The 17,961-nt window shown below is 46.1% G+C and overlaps 1 protein-coding gene across 3 annotated transcripts in view; it reads right to left on the bottom strand.

Annotated features, from left to right (window-relative positions):
- Positions 1-1,201: 1,201 nt before the first annotated feature.
- CEP68 (centrosomal protein 68) overlaps positions 1,202-17,961 on the bottom strand; it is a 29,241-nt gene continuing 12,481 nt past the window's right edge. For 2 of the 3 annotated variants that reach the window (XM_054023467.1, XM_054023468.1), the window contains exons 3-7: positions 15,948-17,480; positions 13,329-13,451; positions 10,905-11,001; positions 8,728-8,897; positions 1,202-1,637 (exon numbers count right to left, since the gene is read on the bottom strand). In XM_054023467.1, coding sequence (XP_053879442.1) covers positions 1,587-1,637; positions 8,728-8,897; positions 10,905-11,001; positions 13,329-13,451; positions 15,948-17,480 — 1,974 coding nt within the window. In that variant the 3' untranslated portion in view covers positions 1,202-1,586. Of the gene's footprint in view, positions 1,638-8,727; positions 8,898-10,904; positions 11,002-13,328; positions 13,452-15,947; positions 17,484-17,961 lie in introns of all 3 variants that reach the window. The other variant, XM_054023466.1, reaches the window with a different exon arrangement.

The raw sequence follows: 17,961 nt of genomic DNA, 5'->3' as shown, positions 1-17,961 counted from the left end.
TATTCTCCTCTTATAGGGAAACTGAAAAGATCTGTAGTCACATCATTCAATGTAGTCCCCACAAGCCATCCTCTTTACTTCTTCATGCCACGGGCAAGAGTAGCATAAGGATTACTCAATCTTGATGTCTGCACCTGCTTCTTGTCAATTCCATGTTAGCTCAGTAAAGTTGATAAACGGGACTATTTCATGGTACAGTGCACCTAAGGCAGCCTCAGAGAAACATTGTTTTTGAATATACATAGAATCATAGGCTATCAGGGCTGGAAGGGACCTCAGGAGGTCATCTAGTCCAACCCCCTGCTCAAAGCAGGACCAACCCCAACTAAATCATCCCAGCCAGGGCTTCATCAAGCCTGACCTTAAAAACCTCTAAGGAAGGAGCTTCCACCACCACCACCCTAGGTAACCCATTCCAGTGCTTCAGCACCCTCCATCATCCCTCTGGCCTAGCACTCCCAGGCAATCCAGGTCCTTGCTCAGGGTCTCATGATCCCAAGGGCCCTGTCCCCCATGCCATCTGACTCCCTTGCCAGGTTCTCCCTTGCTCTGGACCTCTATTTCCACCCAGTCCAGCTCTACTGCAGGGGTCTTTTGCCCATTGGGGCCTCTCACCATTTGCAGGTAGCTTAGTTCTCAACAGCCAGTTACAGTGGAAGGAGGGGAAAAGCATCTCCATACGATAGTGATGCACTAGAAAAATGTCAATAAGTGTCCTGTAGGGCATACGTTCTCCCCCTGCACTCCCCCTTACTAGATGAGTCAACTTTTTATTTACTTCAATTAACTATCATCAACCATTGCTGCTTTCAAAGAAAAGGAGAGAAAAGCATCATAAATTGCTAAAGGGAAATCAGTGCAATGGTTGGTTAATTAACAGCTATGACACTAGCCCTCTCTGTCATGGTGTTTTATAAACATCAATTTGCATTAAGAAGATTAGCAGATCTGGAAGAACTACTCAAAGCTTTTGGCATATTGAACTAAGTATCACTTAGCAAAGGGCTTTTGACCTTTTTGCATCAGACATAACGCACTTAAACTACATTTGAATGTGCACATAATCTGCTTCAGTGGTTGATGACAGAAATAGGAACTAGAGTGTTTTAGTATGATCCTGAGAGACAGGAGAGCTGAAGAGAGTCCTACTATCAGTAAATCCCAGAGCCAAATTTTAAAGTAAAAAAAAAAAATGCAACAATAAAATAAACCACACAGCTTTACTTGAAATGAAGCATCACAAGTTATGGGGGTTCTGTGTTTGGAATACTCATTTTAAAAGGGTGGTGGTTCCTGACAATTACACACTGTTAAATGGAACAAGCAACTTCTAAAGGGAAAAGCAACTGAAAATATCCGTGAGCGCTTGTTTGAAAAGCGCCTGTATACCTGCTACAACAACAACAACTTAAACTGCAGGACTAGTTTAAATAAAAACACAGTAACTAACAGCTCTTACTTCACAAACTGATGAAAAGCATCCCAGTATTGCCAAGTTGCACTGTACTTAGTAATCAATTTCACTTTGACATTTCTATAAAAGTTGAAAATGTTATTGCTTAGAGTGCCTTGCTGCATCTCATCCTTCATGCCTCCAAAGACTGGCTGACAAGTTCCATCTCTGCTAGAGGTATTACCTGAAATATAAAGAGAGAGCTAATTACCACTGGCTGGCTGCAGTCCAGGTAAAGAAAAGCCATGTTTGTATTGCGTAATAATCTCTGGGTACATCTTTGAAGAATAAAGCGTTATACTTTTATCGCTTGTTCCTTGCTAAGTTCTTGTTCCCTAAAAGCTTTCAAGGAAGCAAGTTCCTGTTTGCAACTAAAGTTGAAAAGGAAACAGCACAAGTAGGTTAGGTTCGATATCTTCTTATAGATTAAAAGCGGAGTTGTCAGTAGCTAAAGAAATGCATCTCTTAGCATGACTGTCACCATACTGTGCTGCAAAGAAAACAGCTTGAAGCATGTCACTGAAGGCAAATGATTCAGAGCCATGTATGTGAAATTCAGGCATCAACTGACTACGACAGTAGTATTACGTGCATCAGAGCAGCACCGAGGGTATGTCCAAAATGCATTGTAAACCCAGATCCGGGACCTGGGCTTGTGGTTCCCAAGCCAGCACTTGAGCATCCGCACTGCATTGTAAACCTTGGTTTTACTATTGCTGGACCCAGACCTTACAGTTGTGCTAACGAGTTCATACTGTCCACACCAACCTTCTGACTCACATCTGCAGCTTGAGCTGTCCCAAACACTGAAGTGAAAGGGCTTGGACCCAAATCTCAGTGGGACTCAGGCCGTGACATACCCTCCCTTAGTAGGGTCCTAGGACTCGGCTCTTGAGTTCTTCCTGACCCGAATCAGACTGATTTGTGTGTAGATGGAAGGGGGCTTGGGCTCAAACCTGAGTTGGAGACCAGGCTTAGTGTGCAGTGTAGACATACCCCAAGTAGTCCCAACTGAAATTGGGGCTCCACTGTGCTAGGCACTGCACAAACACATGGCATGAAACAGTCTCTGCCCCGAAGAGTAGGCAAGATCAAGAACCCTCTTTTACAGATGGGGAACTGTGGCACAGGGCAAGTGCGACTTGCCCAAGATCCTACAAGAAGTCTCAGGCTAGTGCCTTAACCACAAGATCATGCTGACTCGATCCTCTACAGTTTAAGGCTGAGATGTCGATGTACTGAAGAAGCTGGGATTGTTTTAGACAGGTACCACCTACACCCACACAAAGAAGCTACCACGTTTGGAGCCTCATATTTGGAGCCCAATTTATTCTGAGTGTCATTTGGAACAACAACGTTCTGCCAATAAGGGCAGCCTCAACATCCATTCATCTCTCAGTCTCATTTCTGTGCCTTTTGCAAGAAGACCTCCTGACCCCCCTGCTCAGAAATCTGAGATGCTGCTCCCTATTAATTTATATATTTTACTCGGGGGGGGGGAATCCTCCCCCTCCAAAAAAAAAAAAAAAAAAACGATAAGGTGAGAACAGCAGAGAAGAAGAAAAAGAGAACAGTACTGACAGATTACTGGACTGGGTATGTTTTGGCAATCAATCATTTGCATTATAAGCATATGCACATACAGTATATTTCAGCAATGCCACTTCTGTGTCTCAGAGTTGCTCAATAGGTCTAGAAAACTTATTTCCTTCAGTTCACTGTATAGATTCAATCCTCCTGCTCAAAAAACTGATCATAATTTTAGGTCAGTGGCATACACACAGGTCAAATGTTTCGATAGACGTAAAAGCACCAAGAAGAGAGCTAATGAAGGTAAAGAAAAAGAGCAAGCAGGGCAGGAGGATGGAAAAACAAAGGAGAGAAAAGGGGGCAGCGAGGGGAAAGAAGAGCAACATCTCAGTATCTGCCCACTAGGGAGTTATCAAAGATTTCTAGAAAAGTTAGACCAAATCTTTTCATGTTGGTCTGAGGTCCCTCTTCTCCAAAATGTTACTCACTCTTTAGCTGCTAGATCAGCCAAGTCCATGCGTCATGCTTCTATTCCCTAGAGGCAACCTGTTCTTCCACCTAAATCCACGTCTACCCTACAAACATCTGCTGGTATAGATGTGTCAGTCAGGGGTGTGAAGAAGGGGGATCCCTGACTGATAACTGTGCTGGCAAAAGACCCTAAGTGTAAATGCAGATATATCGGCAAAGTGCTCCTAGTGTAGACATGGCCTAAGCAATATCAGCTGTCTGGCTACAAGAACTATCTAAAGAACCACGTTTTCCAGGAGCTGGAGAGTTTCCAGAACATCAGGGTCTATCCCAAAACAGAATCCTGTTATCCACACTGGTGCATACAGCTCTGCCCCCTACAACTGGCTGGGCTAGGCTTCTGGCATCCACCAGAGCTCTCCTTCCAAGCCGCCTTCGCTCAGCTTGTCTTCTGCTACCTTGTGCACCCAGACGACAGGCTCCTCTCTGCCCAGCTAGAAGGCCTGTTCCATGTGGGAGGCACCAGGGCCAAGGCAGTCCAGACACCTGGGGAAGAGTGAGTATTGGGGAGGAGAGAGGGGCAACAGAGTGTCCTTACTCGTCACTTGATTCCCATGTAAGCCGGCTCTGGTCATCAACAATGAGTGTGAGGAGTAACCAGGCCTCCTCCTTCCTCCCCTCCAAACTCCACAGAACAAGGGCCCTGCAGCAGGCTACAGGGATTTCTTTAGGTGGATTAGAGCCCCCTTCCCTCCCCCAGCCATCTCCATCCATCAGAGGCCCACCCTCAGAGCGATATGGGCCAGGTACCCAAAATGAAATGGCCTTTCTCCATCTTTTGTCCCCCATTCCGCCCAGGTTTAGATCAGGCAGACGGAGCCGTCTATTGCCACCTGACACTCCAGGGCTCTGAGAGACTGGGAAGAGGGGGAGCAAGTGCTTTTGATTGGGTTTGAATTTCCTCTTGCTGGGTGAGCAAGATGGTTGTCTAGCCCCAACTATAGCAAACTAGATTGGAATGCCAGCTGTTGCCAAGAGCTTTAAGAAAGCCCTTCTCACCCAGCCCTCTGCCCCAGAACTGCCATCCTCCTCCCAGGGCAGGAGGGAGCAGGTTGCTGAAAAACATTGAACAGGGAAGCCTGCTCAGGATCAGAAAACCAAGTGGAGGAAAGTTTCTCACCGACACCGCACTTCTGCCAGCTCTTTGCTTCCAGCACAGTTCTGCTGTTCACCTCACAAAGTAAACACTGCCCCAAGGGAAAACCTGCATCTCAATTGTCAGTCATCTTAAACCATGTAAATTCTAGATTAGATAAGACACAAAGGTTTGTTCCCTACGCCGCAGCATGGTTAAACTGGACTAGCAACAAATGTGTGTTTGTCTTTCCAGCTCTAGAATGGAAACTGTGTTCATGAATACCTCTTAAAACCCGACTAAAAATTCAATTGTCCATGTACCCTGGGAGAAGAGGTGTGTTTGCTGTCATCACTTTTTACCTCAGAGTCCTAGCACTGACAGACACTGAAACGCTGGATTCCAAGCATTTACTGAAAGTCACCAGAGAAGGATTTAAGTTAAATCTCCTAAGGAGATAATAATATATAATTTTAGGACTCCTAGTGTGAGCACTGCAGGCAATAACCCCACCAGCACACAAAGGGTTTGTTATGCAACATGCAGCAAGCCGCACTTCTAATGCTTCAAGGCTGTTAAAAAGGACACTTGTCAAGTTTTAGGGAAGGGTACAATAATTACCTCCCCCCGCTTCCCCTTTCCCACACACCACAGAGGGGGCAAAATAGGGTTAAACTCTCTCGTAGCCATAGAACTTAGTTTGTGGAAATAGCACATGAACTAAAGCAGAAACAAGCATGGTGTGATGTAGTGGTGGGAGACACCACACTGTTTTGGGGAATACTTGGTTCCTCCCAGCTCCACCCATTGCAGGGTTACCCTCTTACAGCATTTAAGTGCCACTGAAGTCAAGAGAAATGCTCTCCTGAATCAAGGCCACAGAAACTTTTCTCCTAGTGTGGCCCTTTAAATTGGGCAGAGCCACACAAGTGTAGCCCTAACGTCGTCGTCTCTTTACCAGGGGCTGCTGCATCTCCCTTTCTCCCAGCTGGTAAATATTCTCCACTCCTGTTATGCTTCTCCCTTTTTATTCCTGAGGAGATGGCACATCCTCACACAGGAACAGTAGAAGGCCACAAAAATAGCAGGAATTCTGTTCAGACCCACTAGCCTTGTTAACAACCAGGACCAATAACGAGGAGACAATCCCACCAGGCTGCGAGGATGTGGTTAAACAAATGAACTGAATGGCTCTTGGGGTGGGGTGTTTAACACAGTTCTGGCCACACAACAGCAGGAGTCACAAGGCTACACCCCATACGCTGCTGTGAATGTTTATCCCATTCGGTTAGCATAAAGTGGTGATGGAGAAGAAAACACATAGGATGTAGGCAAAGGAAGAGTCCCCTAGAGAAGTTGTGTACCGCTGCCAAGCTAGAGAGCCTATTATCTATTGTTCAAATCCCTCTATGCTAGCCGCTAATGCTTCATTTTTAAACGTCAAGTCATTTGTGCTGGCTTTGGGTTACCGTCTCCTAGGTACAAGCATTGGGCAGCTCCCTCTGGTTCACAGCTTTGGCAGCCCGTGTTATTGTAACAATGAAGTGGCTTAATCCTCTCATTCACTCGGGACCAAATCCTGCAGCCTGACTCAGGCACAGCTCAGTGCGAGTCTTGACTGCAAGATTGGACCAGTTTAATCAATAGTTCTCTGAAATCTTGGGCACTCTTGTCATGCTCCATTACAGTAACACATAGAGGTGCAGCTGGTAAAAGTCAAGATCAGGACATATTGTGCTAGGCAACGTACAAACACCTAGTAAAGCCAGTCCTTATTCCAAAGAGCTAACTAAGGCACAGTGATTTGCCCAAGGTCACACAGCAAGTCATTGTCAGAGCTGGGAATGGAACCAAGCTTTCCTGAGTCCGGGCCAGCAACCTATAAACTGACCCATCCTGTTGACTCATGAAAAAAATGCATCTTCCAGAGGGAAAACCATGATACTTCCCAGGACAAGGAGCCACTGACCAGCATCTCTCGCACGCTGCTAAGACCTCAACCTCCCTGCGCCCGTGACAGGGTTAATTCTATAAAGATAACGATCTGTTGGACACTATATTGGAAGAGGCAAAGAATTTCATAACTACCAGGGAGATGACTGGGAGAAGATACCACGTTCGCTAGCTGTTCCAGAGCATATCTGCATGCTAAAGAGATACTCTGCAGACTCTGAAGCTCAATGCCTATAAGTCGTCACACGTGTTTTTAATGTTTGTGAGGTAAAAGTCTCATGAGTTTAAATTTCAGTGTTCTACCCGCAACTGTCACGGGTAGGGCTTGTTTAAACACCAAGTCCTACAGAACAAGGATAGCTCACAAGTCTTACAGAGAGAACATTATATATATGAATGAATCCAAATCCCTGTAAACTAAACAAAATACTTCTTGATTGTCCAGCGCTGATCTTTTGGCAATACTGCCCACAGCGAAAGACCTCAATGTTTCATAGCATAAGCTGCTTGCTGGTGGTGATGCTTTACTTTGCCACCCCAATAGGAAACAGTAGTTTGAAATCCCTTGAGAATCTAACACATTCTCCCCTCCACCGGTGAGGGCCTGTAGCAGCTGCTCTAACTCGGCACAGTCCAAAACCCATGGTTAAGTCAGGCTTTAAGCCTGTGGAAGTTGGGTAATTCGCAAGGACAAAGCATCTCTCAGGCCCCTCTGCGCCTTCCCCACAAGGAACACAGCTTTCTACGGGCTGTGCCCCCACCGTCTACCCCTGTCGTGCCTGAGCCTTCCCTCCCCAACCTCCAAGGGCTGCAGATGTTGGGAAGGGAGAGCTACTGATCCTGTGACTAGCGCTAACTTCTGCTGTCTTTCCCAGCAGATTTCTGGCCAGGCTTGGGAAGGAGCATGTAGTAGTGGCTTTCCCTCACTACCCAAAACTAAACACATGGTAGCCCCAGGGACGATGCCATGTGGCCCCCACTCATGAAGGCCACATGTAGAAACATAGAAATTGCCCTTCCTGCTCAGACCAGTAACCCATTCTGTCCTATATCATGCCTCTGGCAATGACCACTATCTGGTGCTTCAGAGAAAGGTGCAAGAAACCTTGTGGCAGACAATAACGGAGCAACCTGCCTACAGGTTCCTAGCTCCAATCTGTTAGTTTTTGAATTATGCCTTAAAATGTTGGGCATCTGATCTAATGTAACTGTGGATGTTCTCTTTACCCACACAAATGTCTAATGATTTTTCTGAAGCCTATGATTGGCCTCTATGATATTCTTGTGGCAATGAGTTCCGCAGGTTGGTTATGTGTTGTGTGGAACACTATTTGCTTTTATCACTTTGAAACCTGTCGTTTTTCAAGTTAAGAACAAGAGAACATTTAATTGTCTTATGAGGAAGGGCACACAAGAGCATCTGATTTATTTCTCTAAGCCAATCATTATTTTTGTGCCTCTCTAACACATCCACTTTTACTGGTCCCTTCTCTAAACAAAAACAATCCCAAATCTTCTCCATCTCTTCTCACATAGAAGTCTCTCCATGCTTGTAATCAATATTGTCATTTACCTCTGAACTATTTCTATGTCTGCTGCCAGTATGTTGTTTGAGAAACACAGTGTTCTGGTTTAGGGTGGACCACTAATTTATAGAATGGCATGACAATATTTTCTATCCCATACGTTACACATACTGCCACTGTTTACTTTTTTAACTGTCATTACACATTGAGCAGAGGTTTCATTGAGAGGATGCCAAAGTCTTTTTCCTAAGTGGTTTCATTAGCTTAGCCTCCAGCATACAGATAGCTGACATTACTCCTTCCAGCATGCATCACCTTTCATTCGTCGGCAGTGAACTTCATCTGCGGCATTCTGCTGCCCACTCACCTACTTGTTAAATCTTGATCTTGTGTCAATGGAAAGTTTTGCCACCTTTCCCCTCTCATTTGCTGCATTCCCTTCAGCAAAAGAATGCAGGACCCTTCGTGATTTCGCACTTCGGAGTCCCCTTTGGGGCTGGGTCTAAGGTTTTGGAATTTCCAAAATAATGTGGTCTTTAATCACACAGATAAGTCTGATTTCCAGAATGGGCTAATTCAAATGTTTATCTTGAGTATCACCATGTCAAAAGAACCAATGCAAGAAGGGATATTCTTTCACATTTTAGTCCTTTGCTTACCCACTTGGCTTCTTTTGCCTCAGCAACCGTTGGTTGCGGGTCACTGTCCTTTATCAGGCTGTCACCCCCAATGGTATCCGTAGCTGCCAAAACCGATTCATACAAACGTTCTGCATGGCTTTCAAGTTCTTCGGATTGTTTTGCAATCAATCCAAGGGTGTCCTTTAAAACTAACAAGTAAGAGTATCATTTTTATTACCATGGAACTTCTACATAGTGAAGCCAACACAGAAAGCAGACGGGAGTGTTCCATCTACATTTTATCAGATTTATTTGTAATGCAAATCTAAGCCTGCATTTCTAGAAATGCTGCCTCTAGGGCAGTGGTTCGCCGCCTTTTCAATACCACAATGCAATGTTATAATAGAAAAAAGTTTGGGGACCCCCAAGTTGACACCTCCCCCAGGTCTAGAGATACACATACGGTAACTGTGCATGCAGTCAGATCATTTTAAAAACTTAAATCTCTTTGAACAAAGTTCCAGCTAGATTTCATTCCCCCTGGCAGTGGAGGATTTTTCAAAGATCTATTCACATACATGTCTGTGGGCACAGCTGATGGCGCTCTACTCAGTGCACCCCCCCATATTAAAGTTTTAAAAGTGCAAAGTTTTACAAAAACAAACCAATAGAAAATAGAATCCCAAACCAAAGTTCCTGAAGGCTTACACACCCTGACTTCTATTCCACAGGAAAGTGGATGATGCAGCGGCTACTAGATCCTCCTTATAGCAACCAAGTAGCCCCCTTCTCTCCCCCCAGCCTTTGTCTGGAGCCAAGATAGCTCCAACACAAGTTGACTTTAAAAACCAACTAGTCTCTCTCTCTCTCTGCATATCTAATCAACGTGCGATCAAAGAAAAGGGTCCTGATCTGGCCCCTGACAGCTCCGGCAGCTTAAAGAGTGTGACCTCAGGTGTGTCTCCCCACCAGGGAAATCCACCTGACACAGGGGTGTTCTCCTGCCACCACAGCCACTAGGCTGCCCTCGTGCACAGCCCCTAGGGGCATGCTCCAGCTATTCTATGCTGCTGGAGTGGCCCACAGGTGTCTATTCAAACAAGTCCTTACTTAACACAGACTCAGGTGCTGTAGCTCTAAGGTGCACCAGGGGCCACGTTTAGAATTCGAAGGGTGCAATGGAGGCTTAAAGCCATCTCTGTCTCCTCCTATTCGTGTTAAATGGTCCCTTCCCAGCACAAGATTTACACCCCAATCCACGGGGAGTTTGCCACATCAGGGTTATCAAATCCTTAATACAAAAACCGAAGCATTGAAATGGAAACGGAGGCAAAACCAAAACTACGATGTCTCCTGCTGCTGCTATCTTGCATTAGGGGAAGGGCAAAGAGCACTCCATGCCTGGAGCAGCTCGGCTGCACTACCTGCCAATGCTATTAGAGGAGAGGAAGGCGCAGAAGCAGTCTAGAGAAGGGAAAAGAGAGCGGCCAACCCTGTGACCTTATCATTACAGAAGAAATCAAGCTCTGCTACTGTCTGTTACCAGCAAACTTCAAGACAGGAAGGGGCGTTGCTGTGCGGTAACTTCTCCAACTGAATAACGGCTGGAGGCGAAGTTGGCAAGTAGCGTGTTCGAGAGACAACTATACAGAGGTACAGGAGAGAAGCATAAATACGTGGCTCTCCCATTAAATATCCAAGACATATCTTTTGACAAATGCCTTCTGATTTGAGGTGGAGCAGAGGTGGCATGGGGAGGTTTTGACACTAGTTCAAAAAACTGTCAGCTCTAAACTAGCCTGTAAGTGATGGCTTAAATGGAGACAAATAACTAGAATAGTCTTACATTAATTGGAGTCTGAACTGCAGTTGAGGGGCCAAACGCAGCTCTCAGATTGACTTGCCATGGATTTCACCAGCACTTACACCTTCACCTTAGACCTGCATCTTCAAGGGCAGACTTTAGTCCCCAGACTAAGTAAAAAGCTCTTATTACCCTCCCACTAGAGCTCGCTGATAAACAGCCCTGTTCCAAGTTATTATCAGCCACTTCTCTTCAAAGCTCCCACTAATTTTGACAAGATTGCCGAATCTCTCCCCCACACAAAGCGTAGCTCAGGACATGAATCTCAAGCTGGATGTTGACCTCTTGCAGGTTTTGTCGTCTCACGCAAAGAGACGTTCTCCACATCCCGTCCAAAAGAAAGTCCCCTTACCTGGTGAATTCGACACCATGCATTTCAGGAGGGTTTCACCCCTTTGTAACACACTCTCTGTCAGCGTCTGGTGATCAGCTACATCTTTCTTGAATTGCTGTGAAGAAAACAGGTTTTGTTTTACAAGTGTTTTGGGGACCGTATACCAGGACAGAAATGTACCACTAGCTGCTTGCATCATGCTGCCTGGAGGAAGAACTATGATCGAAAGGACCTCAATATTCCTGATCTCCTGGCCTGTGGGAAGCAGCCATTTTGGAGGTGTGATATGCTTGGTGTTTTGGGTAGAGATGGGCCCAAAGGTGTCCCCTGGATATGCATTTTCCCTTAGTTTTTGGGGGTGGTTGGATCTTGTGGTTTGACTCTGGATCAGACAGAGAAGCCTAAGACAGAAGGCTCTGACTTGGACCTACTCATCCCAGGAAATCTACTCACACAATTTCCATTGCAAAGGGTACATGCAGCCTTATAGATCAGCCCTGCGCATCACTCTTGCTGAGCTATAGGGTACCTTCCACGTTCCAAGCACTTTAGGCCCCACTGTAATCTTCACAGTCACCCTTGGGAGGTAGACGGGTAAGTATTATCCTCCCCACTTTAGAGAGGGAAGAACAGACGGAGCTCAGGTGATGTGCCCCAAGGCCACACAGCGATTCCTTGGCAGAGCAGAACTAGACTCGAGTTCTGCCACCACCCTGAGAGCTACGCGCTAAACCTGGGAGCGCAGAGTCCTGGGCACCTCCCCTGGGGAGGAGAAAATGAACAAGTCCCTCCACAGGTAACCAAAGGTAACTAAAAAGGATTATGACTAGTAACGGTCCGTTCATTCTACCGCTCTGATGTCTCATCACATGCCAACACAAGTGGAATATTGCGTGTAGCATGTGCTCACTGCCCTAAAAAGATACAAAGAAAAAAGTTATACTAACTTCTAACTCGTAGAATACCTCAGTCCCTCTCTGGTTGCTAGAGAGTGGAGGAAAAGCCTTGAGCAGCAGAGGTACAATGAGCCCGGGCGGGGCTGCAGGAAGGCCAAGGAAGGCAGAAGTCCAGGAAGGCAGTGAGGCAGCAGTGGAACCCAGAGAGATGCCTTGTTCCCTGACCAGCCTCAGGGATGGGTGGTATGGAAACACCCTGACACAAGGGGGAGGAGGACTACTGAATGTGGAACTGGGACAACCAGGAGAAAGCCCTGGGAGGCATCACTCTGCATGTTAGGAGGACGACAGCCTTGCAGAGCCCAGAAAGGGGCAAAGAGCCTGCAGCGGAATACGGAAAGTTATGTTTATTTGAGTTTAGTTTATTGGACGCTTTGTTTACCCTGGAAGGGGCAGGGAGGGACCTAAACGTGGCCTGGCTGGAGGGACATGTCCTGAGGAGAGGCAGAGCACTGCAGGGCTGGAAGGGCTCAGCTGTCATCAGGAGGTGCTAGAGGAGAAGAGCCCGAGATGTCATACCCAGCCATGGGGGAGCACACCAGTGGCGAGTCTAATCTGACACTTGGCTTATTCAGAAGGGGTAAAATGGCCTATGCACACTTAACACCCTCAAACGGACTCTAGATGAGCTGTGGGGCTGACCCCACGCCCGGGATGGATATTCTAGGGCTTTGAGTACAGCACATCTCTGAGAGGAGAACAGAATGGTAGTGCAGATACTGTCCCCAAATGGCCAGGGATCACCTCTTTGTGCAGTAAGATACAGCAAGTAACTAAAGAACATATTAAGGAGAAGTAATAGAGGATGTTAATAAAATACAACAATGGAAAATAAGGTTCCTTCCCCCAACCACATAGAGAAAGTCTAAATAAAAAAAGAGTTAGAGCTGCGTGACGCTCTCACACTGACCAAGATAACCTCCCGCCCTTGTTTCAGAACACACTCTACTGAAGTATGCGGAGTGCTCCCAGCACTGGCCTAACTCTTCTCCCACTGAAATCAATAGGAGCAGCCATCTATCTTAGGTACTTACATGGCCTCCATTAGTGTAGTACCTGAGCATCTCCAATCTTTCATATATTTATCCTCAGAACAGCCCTGTGAGGTGGGGCAGTGGTATTATCCTTATCTGACAGATGAGGAACTGAGGTACAAAAAGGCTGAGTGACTTGCCCAAGGTCACCTAGGAAGTCTGTGACAGAGCACAAACTGAACACAGGTCTCCCAGACTAACACCCAACAACTGACCCAAGGCCAACCCTGAGTCTTCCCCCCCACCCCACCCCCAAAACACCACATCCCTTAAAAAGAACAGGAGACTAACAAATGTTAGTCTCTAAGGTGCCACAAGTACTCCTGTTCTTTTTGCGGATACAGACTAACACGGCTGCTACTCTGAAACACACCCCTTAAAAGTTTTATGCGATATTTCCTACTAAAATACTTGTCTAGGGAGAAAAGAAAAAGATCAGCAAATATAGTTACCAGGTAACGATGTAGGGAGGTCTTCACACTTTCAACGTCTGGTTCGGGTGGAATCCAGTTGTCTGTAACTTCTGCTACTTTATATAGCCAATGAATTAGCTCTTCTAGCTGACAGCAAAATATCTACTTCGATGAATCACAATAAAAGGCATTACTTTTCTATTTTTCCGTAACAAAGATATGACGACATTAATACGTGGCCAAAGATGCTTCATAAAATGTTTATTCCATGCTGGCCTAGAATCACTGCTCTTGAAGATCCTTGTTTGAGCGCTGATCTCTTCCTTTTCTTCACTCCCCTCTCCCTTCCGCCCCACAAAAACCCCAAGAAAGCTATTAATTTATTTGGGTTTAACACTCTTGAAATGAAAATTAATGTCTAAAAGCCCACTGAACAAAATGAATATTGCAAGTTAGCTTGCAAGAGCATAGGATGCATCTTAGGGCACAAATGAGGAGGGAAGGCAGAGACAGATGAAAAATTACCAGCATACCCCAAAATGTATTCACCGTGGCTACAAGTCACTAGTGTTACTGACTTGACTTTCAAATGGCTGCTACGAAAGGCCTTTTAGTCAACGGAGTTTTGCACAGGCATGAGGGTTTGCTTGCTCATGTCTCTCTGCAGGAGTGGGGCCCCACTTTGTAGAGCACCAGAGTTACTGAATGGTTTTGCCATGAATCTTCCTAAAGGTCTCTTTTTAAATTAAGTGTGGGGGGGGGAAGGGGGGACAGAGAGCTGGGAGGGGGTATTTTCAAAGCCACAATAAGGCTGTATTTCTGCAGGGTGCTGAGGACCCTCTGTATGAGCTAAGCACCCTCCACTGCCTTGAAGAGAAGGATCTGGCCCTAATTCACCTAACCCTTGTCTACACTAGAAAGTGGTAGCACTTTAACCATACCAGTAATGTTAAAGCAGTACAACCACCCCCTCCTCCCCACCAAAAGGATACAGTTATATTGGTATAAAGGTGCTTTATACTGGTATAGCTAGCCTTGTACAGGAAGGGGAATAAACTATTCTGGTAAAAGGCGCCTTTGTACCAATATCTGCATCCACGCTATGGCTTGTACTCAGGGCCGGCTCCAGCATTTCTGCCGCCCCAAGCAAAAAAAAAAAAGCTGCGATCGCGATCGGCGGCGGCAGTTCAGCGGCAGGTCCTTTGCTCCTAGAGGGAGTGAGGGACCTGCCGCCCCCGAATTGCCGCAGGTGCCGCCCCGCTCCCTTGGCCGCCCCAAGCACCTGCTTGTTAAGCTGGTGCCTGGAGCCGGCCCTGCTTGTACTGGTATAACTATGTCAATAAAAAAAAATAAACCCACTCCCCTGCCTGAAACAAAGTACAACAAAACAAACACAGAGATGAAACTGCCTGTTCGAAATGCTGAGGCTGGGATCTGTGGGCCTAATTCTGATCTCACGTACAGCAGTGAGTTCGTCCTGTGCCCAAGTATAGCAATCTCTCCCTCCCTGTCTCTGTAACTGGCATTAGCCATTGCAACATGGTCACTTCTTCAGAATACGGACAACCATATGACCAAACAAACGCAGCGTGACGCTGGGGACAAAGCCGCTACTTAGGAAGGTCTAGACCCAGCTGAAAATAAAGGGAGCAAAAGTCCAACATGGGGGGCGGGAAAAAAAAAAAAATCAACCCCTGCCCCCCTCTTTTGAAATGTCATCAAAATGCAGAAAAATGCAACCAGCTCAACAGCAAGTCAAAAAAGTGTGTGGGGAGGAGGGAAATCACCAAAAATGTTTTTCCTTTCCCCTTCCCACCACCAAATTTCAAAGCTGGATAAAATTTTGATCAGTCCTCGTAGTTACACTGAAAATTCTGATTTACAGCATATTAAGAAAAAGAGATTTACTAAACTTTTCTGACAAATATCTACCTGGTTTCAGTATGCACTTAACCAGGAGCCAACTCACTGATAGGCTCACTAACTTTCCAGCAAATGGGGTTGAACGTCAAGCCACATTGTAGTTTGGGGAAGAAAATCCGACAATTTCACAATGTCACTCTTGCTGTGTCTACCCTGGACTGTTTCCCCTAAGATTTCCCACCAGGGCAGCTTCACTTCAGTGGCAACAAAGGTCAGAGCGCTTGTGTAGACAAGTCACCAGAACCACCAGTGTTTTCACCATCAATATCATCTAACCCTGCTCAGAGAAGGCCTAGGAAAAAAATGGTGATAAAGATGCCAGTGCCTTGTCTATACTAGAGCTCCTACTGGTGGAGCTGCACTAGTGGGAAATTTTGTAGGCAAAAGTCCAGGGCAGACACAGCTTTTGAGCTTTTCAGTATGTTCGAACCTGAAATTCAATGTGAAACTCAGCAGACACAAAACCATAGTGCTTCACGAAGCTGCAGGAAAAAACTCCCATTGCAGGCTGGGCTCTGCACTTTAGCCCGGGTGCCACAGACAGCAAGAGTTGTGTGGCGTTCTGGAACCTCAAGCTGGCAGAGATGCCCTCCCGCAATCAGAACCAGTCTGCTCCAGTGAAACCGAATGTATAAATGAGTAGCAGCTGCAGGAAATTTAAACGTCATGCAAAAGGAATTGGGAGGAAAACAAAAATACACAGACATCTTCCATTAATTTCTGGTTTCAACCCACCTTAATACATTGTGCAAGTGACTCTTTCTGTTGGTCCCTCCCTTTTGTTAGATGCTGCCCTTCAGTCTCCGGTGCACATAGGTATCTCCCATCTAGCATGTCCCCGATGGAGGGCATTCCCAATCTGCTTACAGATTCCCTGTGGTCCTGGCTACTCAGGTTAATATTTTCTGTAGAGGGCTTTTGAGAGTTGCATGCATGACACAGAACCCAATCCTCACTGCCGTGAATTCCATATTTGCTCTTTATGCTGCCTTGATCTTCAACAGAGTCAGATGAAAGCTGCCCTCTGCTGCCACTGTAGCATGGAAGGTCTTGTTGCACCTGGTCATGCCCAGGTCTCCCTTTAGTCAGTGAAAGATCAGACAAATATCGAGCCAAACCTTCTAACTCCTTGACTCTGGGAGGCAGGGAAAGAAATTCTTCATCATTCTCCCATGCTTTTTTCAGTGGCAGTATTTGCGTAGAGGGTATAAAATGACTGGCACCCTTTTTCTTTACCTGACACTTTGAAAAGTCTTCATCTCCTCTACTACCCCAGCCTCTCCCATCTATGTGAGTCCGATCACACGAACCAAGTCCAGCACCCTTAGAAGTAAGCAAACTGTTTGCAAACCCTCTAATGGGATCTGCTTTGGTGGCAGTAGCAACACATTCTGCAAAGGACACTTTTGTGATAGGTGAAGGTCCATAATAAGGAACTACTCCTAAATATCCTGGCTTCTTAGATAAGGGAGTTGAAAATCTCTCTGCCGAGATCCCACACTCCTTACTCTGGCTTACGTTGATCCCTGAAGCATGTTGATTTTGACCGGGTGCACTGATACACTTCAAAGTGCTCTCAGGTGAAAGAGAAAAGCTGTCAAGATCTATACCAGAGTCATGGAAGAAGGGATCAGGCATCACAGACTTGGTGTTCTTTGCAAGCTTGTATTTTGGCTTCAAAGGGTAAGTGTAATCAAGCAAGTCCTCATACTCTTTATTAGGGTTCCAGTGTGGAGACTGCCGGTCCGGAGACGGGGGTAAAGAATCAGGTATTGCACATGCCCAGTAATCAGCCTGAAAGGACGACCTCTTTTTTTCTTGTTCCACAGCTATGCAGTCATCAAAGAGAGGATTTAATGGCCTGTGTGTGCTGAGCATGGGATCTTCTACTGGAGTAGAGTGACTGTGCAGATACCGAGAGGGGAAGACTTCAGATGAAGAAAAAACCCTTCGAGCTGGTAAGCTTCTTGATCTTATCTCCTGCTGTTCAAAGTCATCGTCTTCTGAAGGTGGCGTGGAAAGGCTCGATCTGGAAAACGTTGGGATTACTGTATCAAAACTGGGGAGTGTTCTGTTAGGCAAAGACTTCAAAGTGGTTGAAGAAAGGGAAAGTGAGGCCTGGCTCCCACAGTCAGCATTTAGGGCAGGAAGGGACTCAGAACTGGAGATGTAAACTTTGGCGTCCATTGCTGAGCTCTGAAGTGTTGGCTGACGCTCAGGAGTATTCGGAAGGTGCTCCTTACAGCCCGGACATTCCACCATTTTCATCTGCTTGAAACATTAGAGGGGAGGGGGAAAAAACATACAGAATGAAGCAACCGTAGTTCACACATTAAAGGCCAGTGTAGTTTGTGTATGGCTTTGACAACGTTATAAATGCATGTCACCAATGGGGAGAATCCCTGCAAACAGAAACGAGAAAACAAAGGTCTAACTCGTAAGGAATTCTTTGAGCAATTCAAGTAGCAGAAGTGCAGATAAAAGCCCCATTGTGTTGTCAGCAGGGCAGGAATATGGCGCTTCAGGGCCTAATCCAGGCCTGATGTAAGCAAGTGCTCAGATGTCGACTCCATTGCCTTCAGGGGAGTCGTACCCATTCACACCTGGTCTGAAATGGGCTGGTAATGTCGCCATATTTGCGGTGAGGCAGGCCAGGTACTTGGAGGCTGTATGACACGAGACATCATTAGAAAGTCAGCCAGAGACATCATTAGAAAGCATGGGTTGTGGGGAAAAGGGATGTGAAGTG

Source organism: Malaclemys terrapin, chromosome 3 (genome assembly GCF_027887155.1).
Source record: "Malaclemys terrapin pileata isolate rMalTer1 chromosome 3, rMalTer1.hap1, whole genome shotgun sequence".
NCBI classification, from domain to species: Eukaryota; Metazoa; Chordata; order Testudines; family Emydidae; genus Malaclemys; species Malaclemys terrapin.
This window is presented reverse-complemented; position numbering and strand designations above follow the sequence as displayed.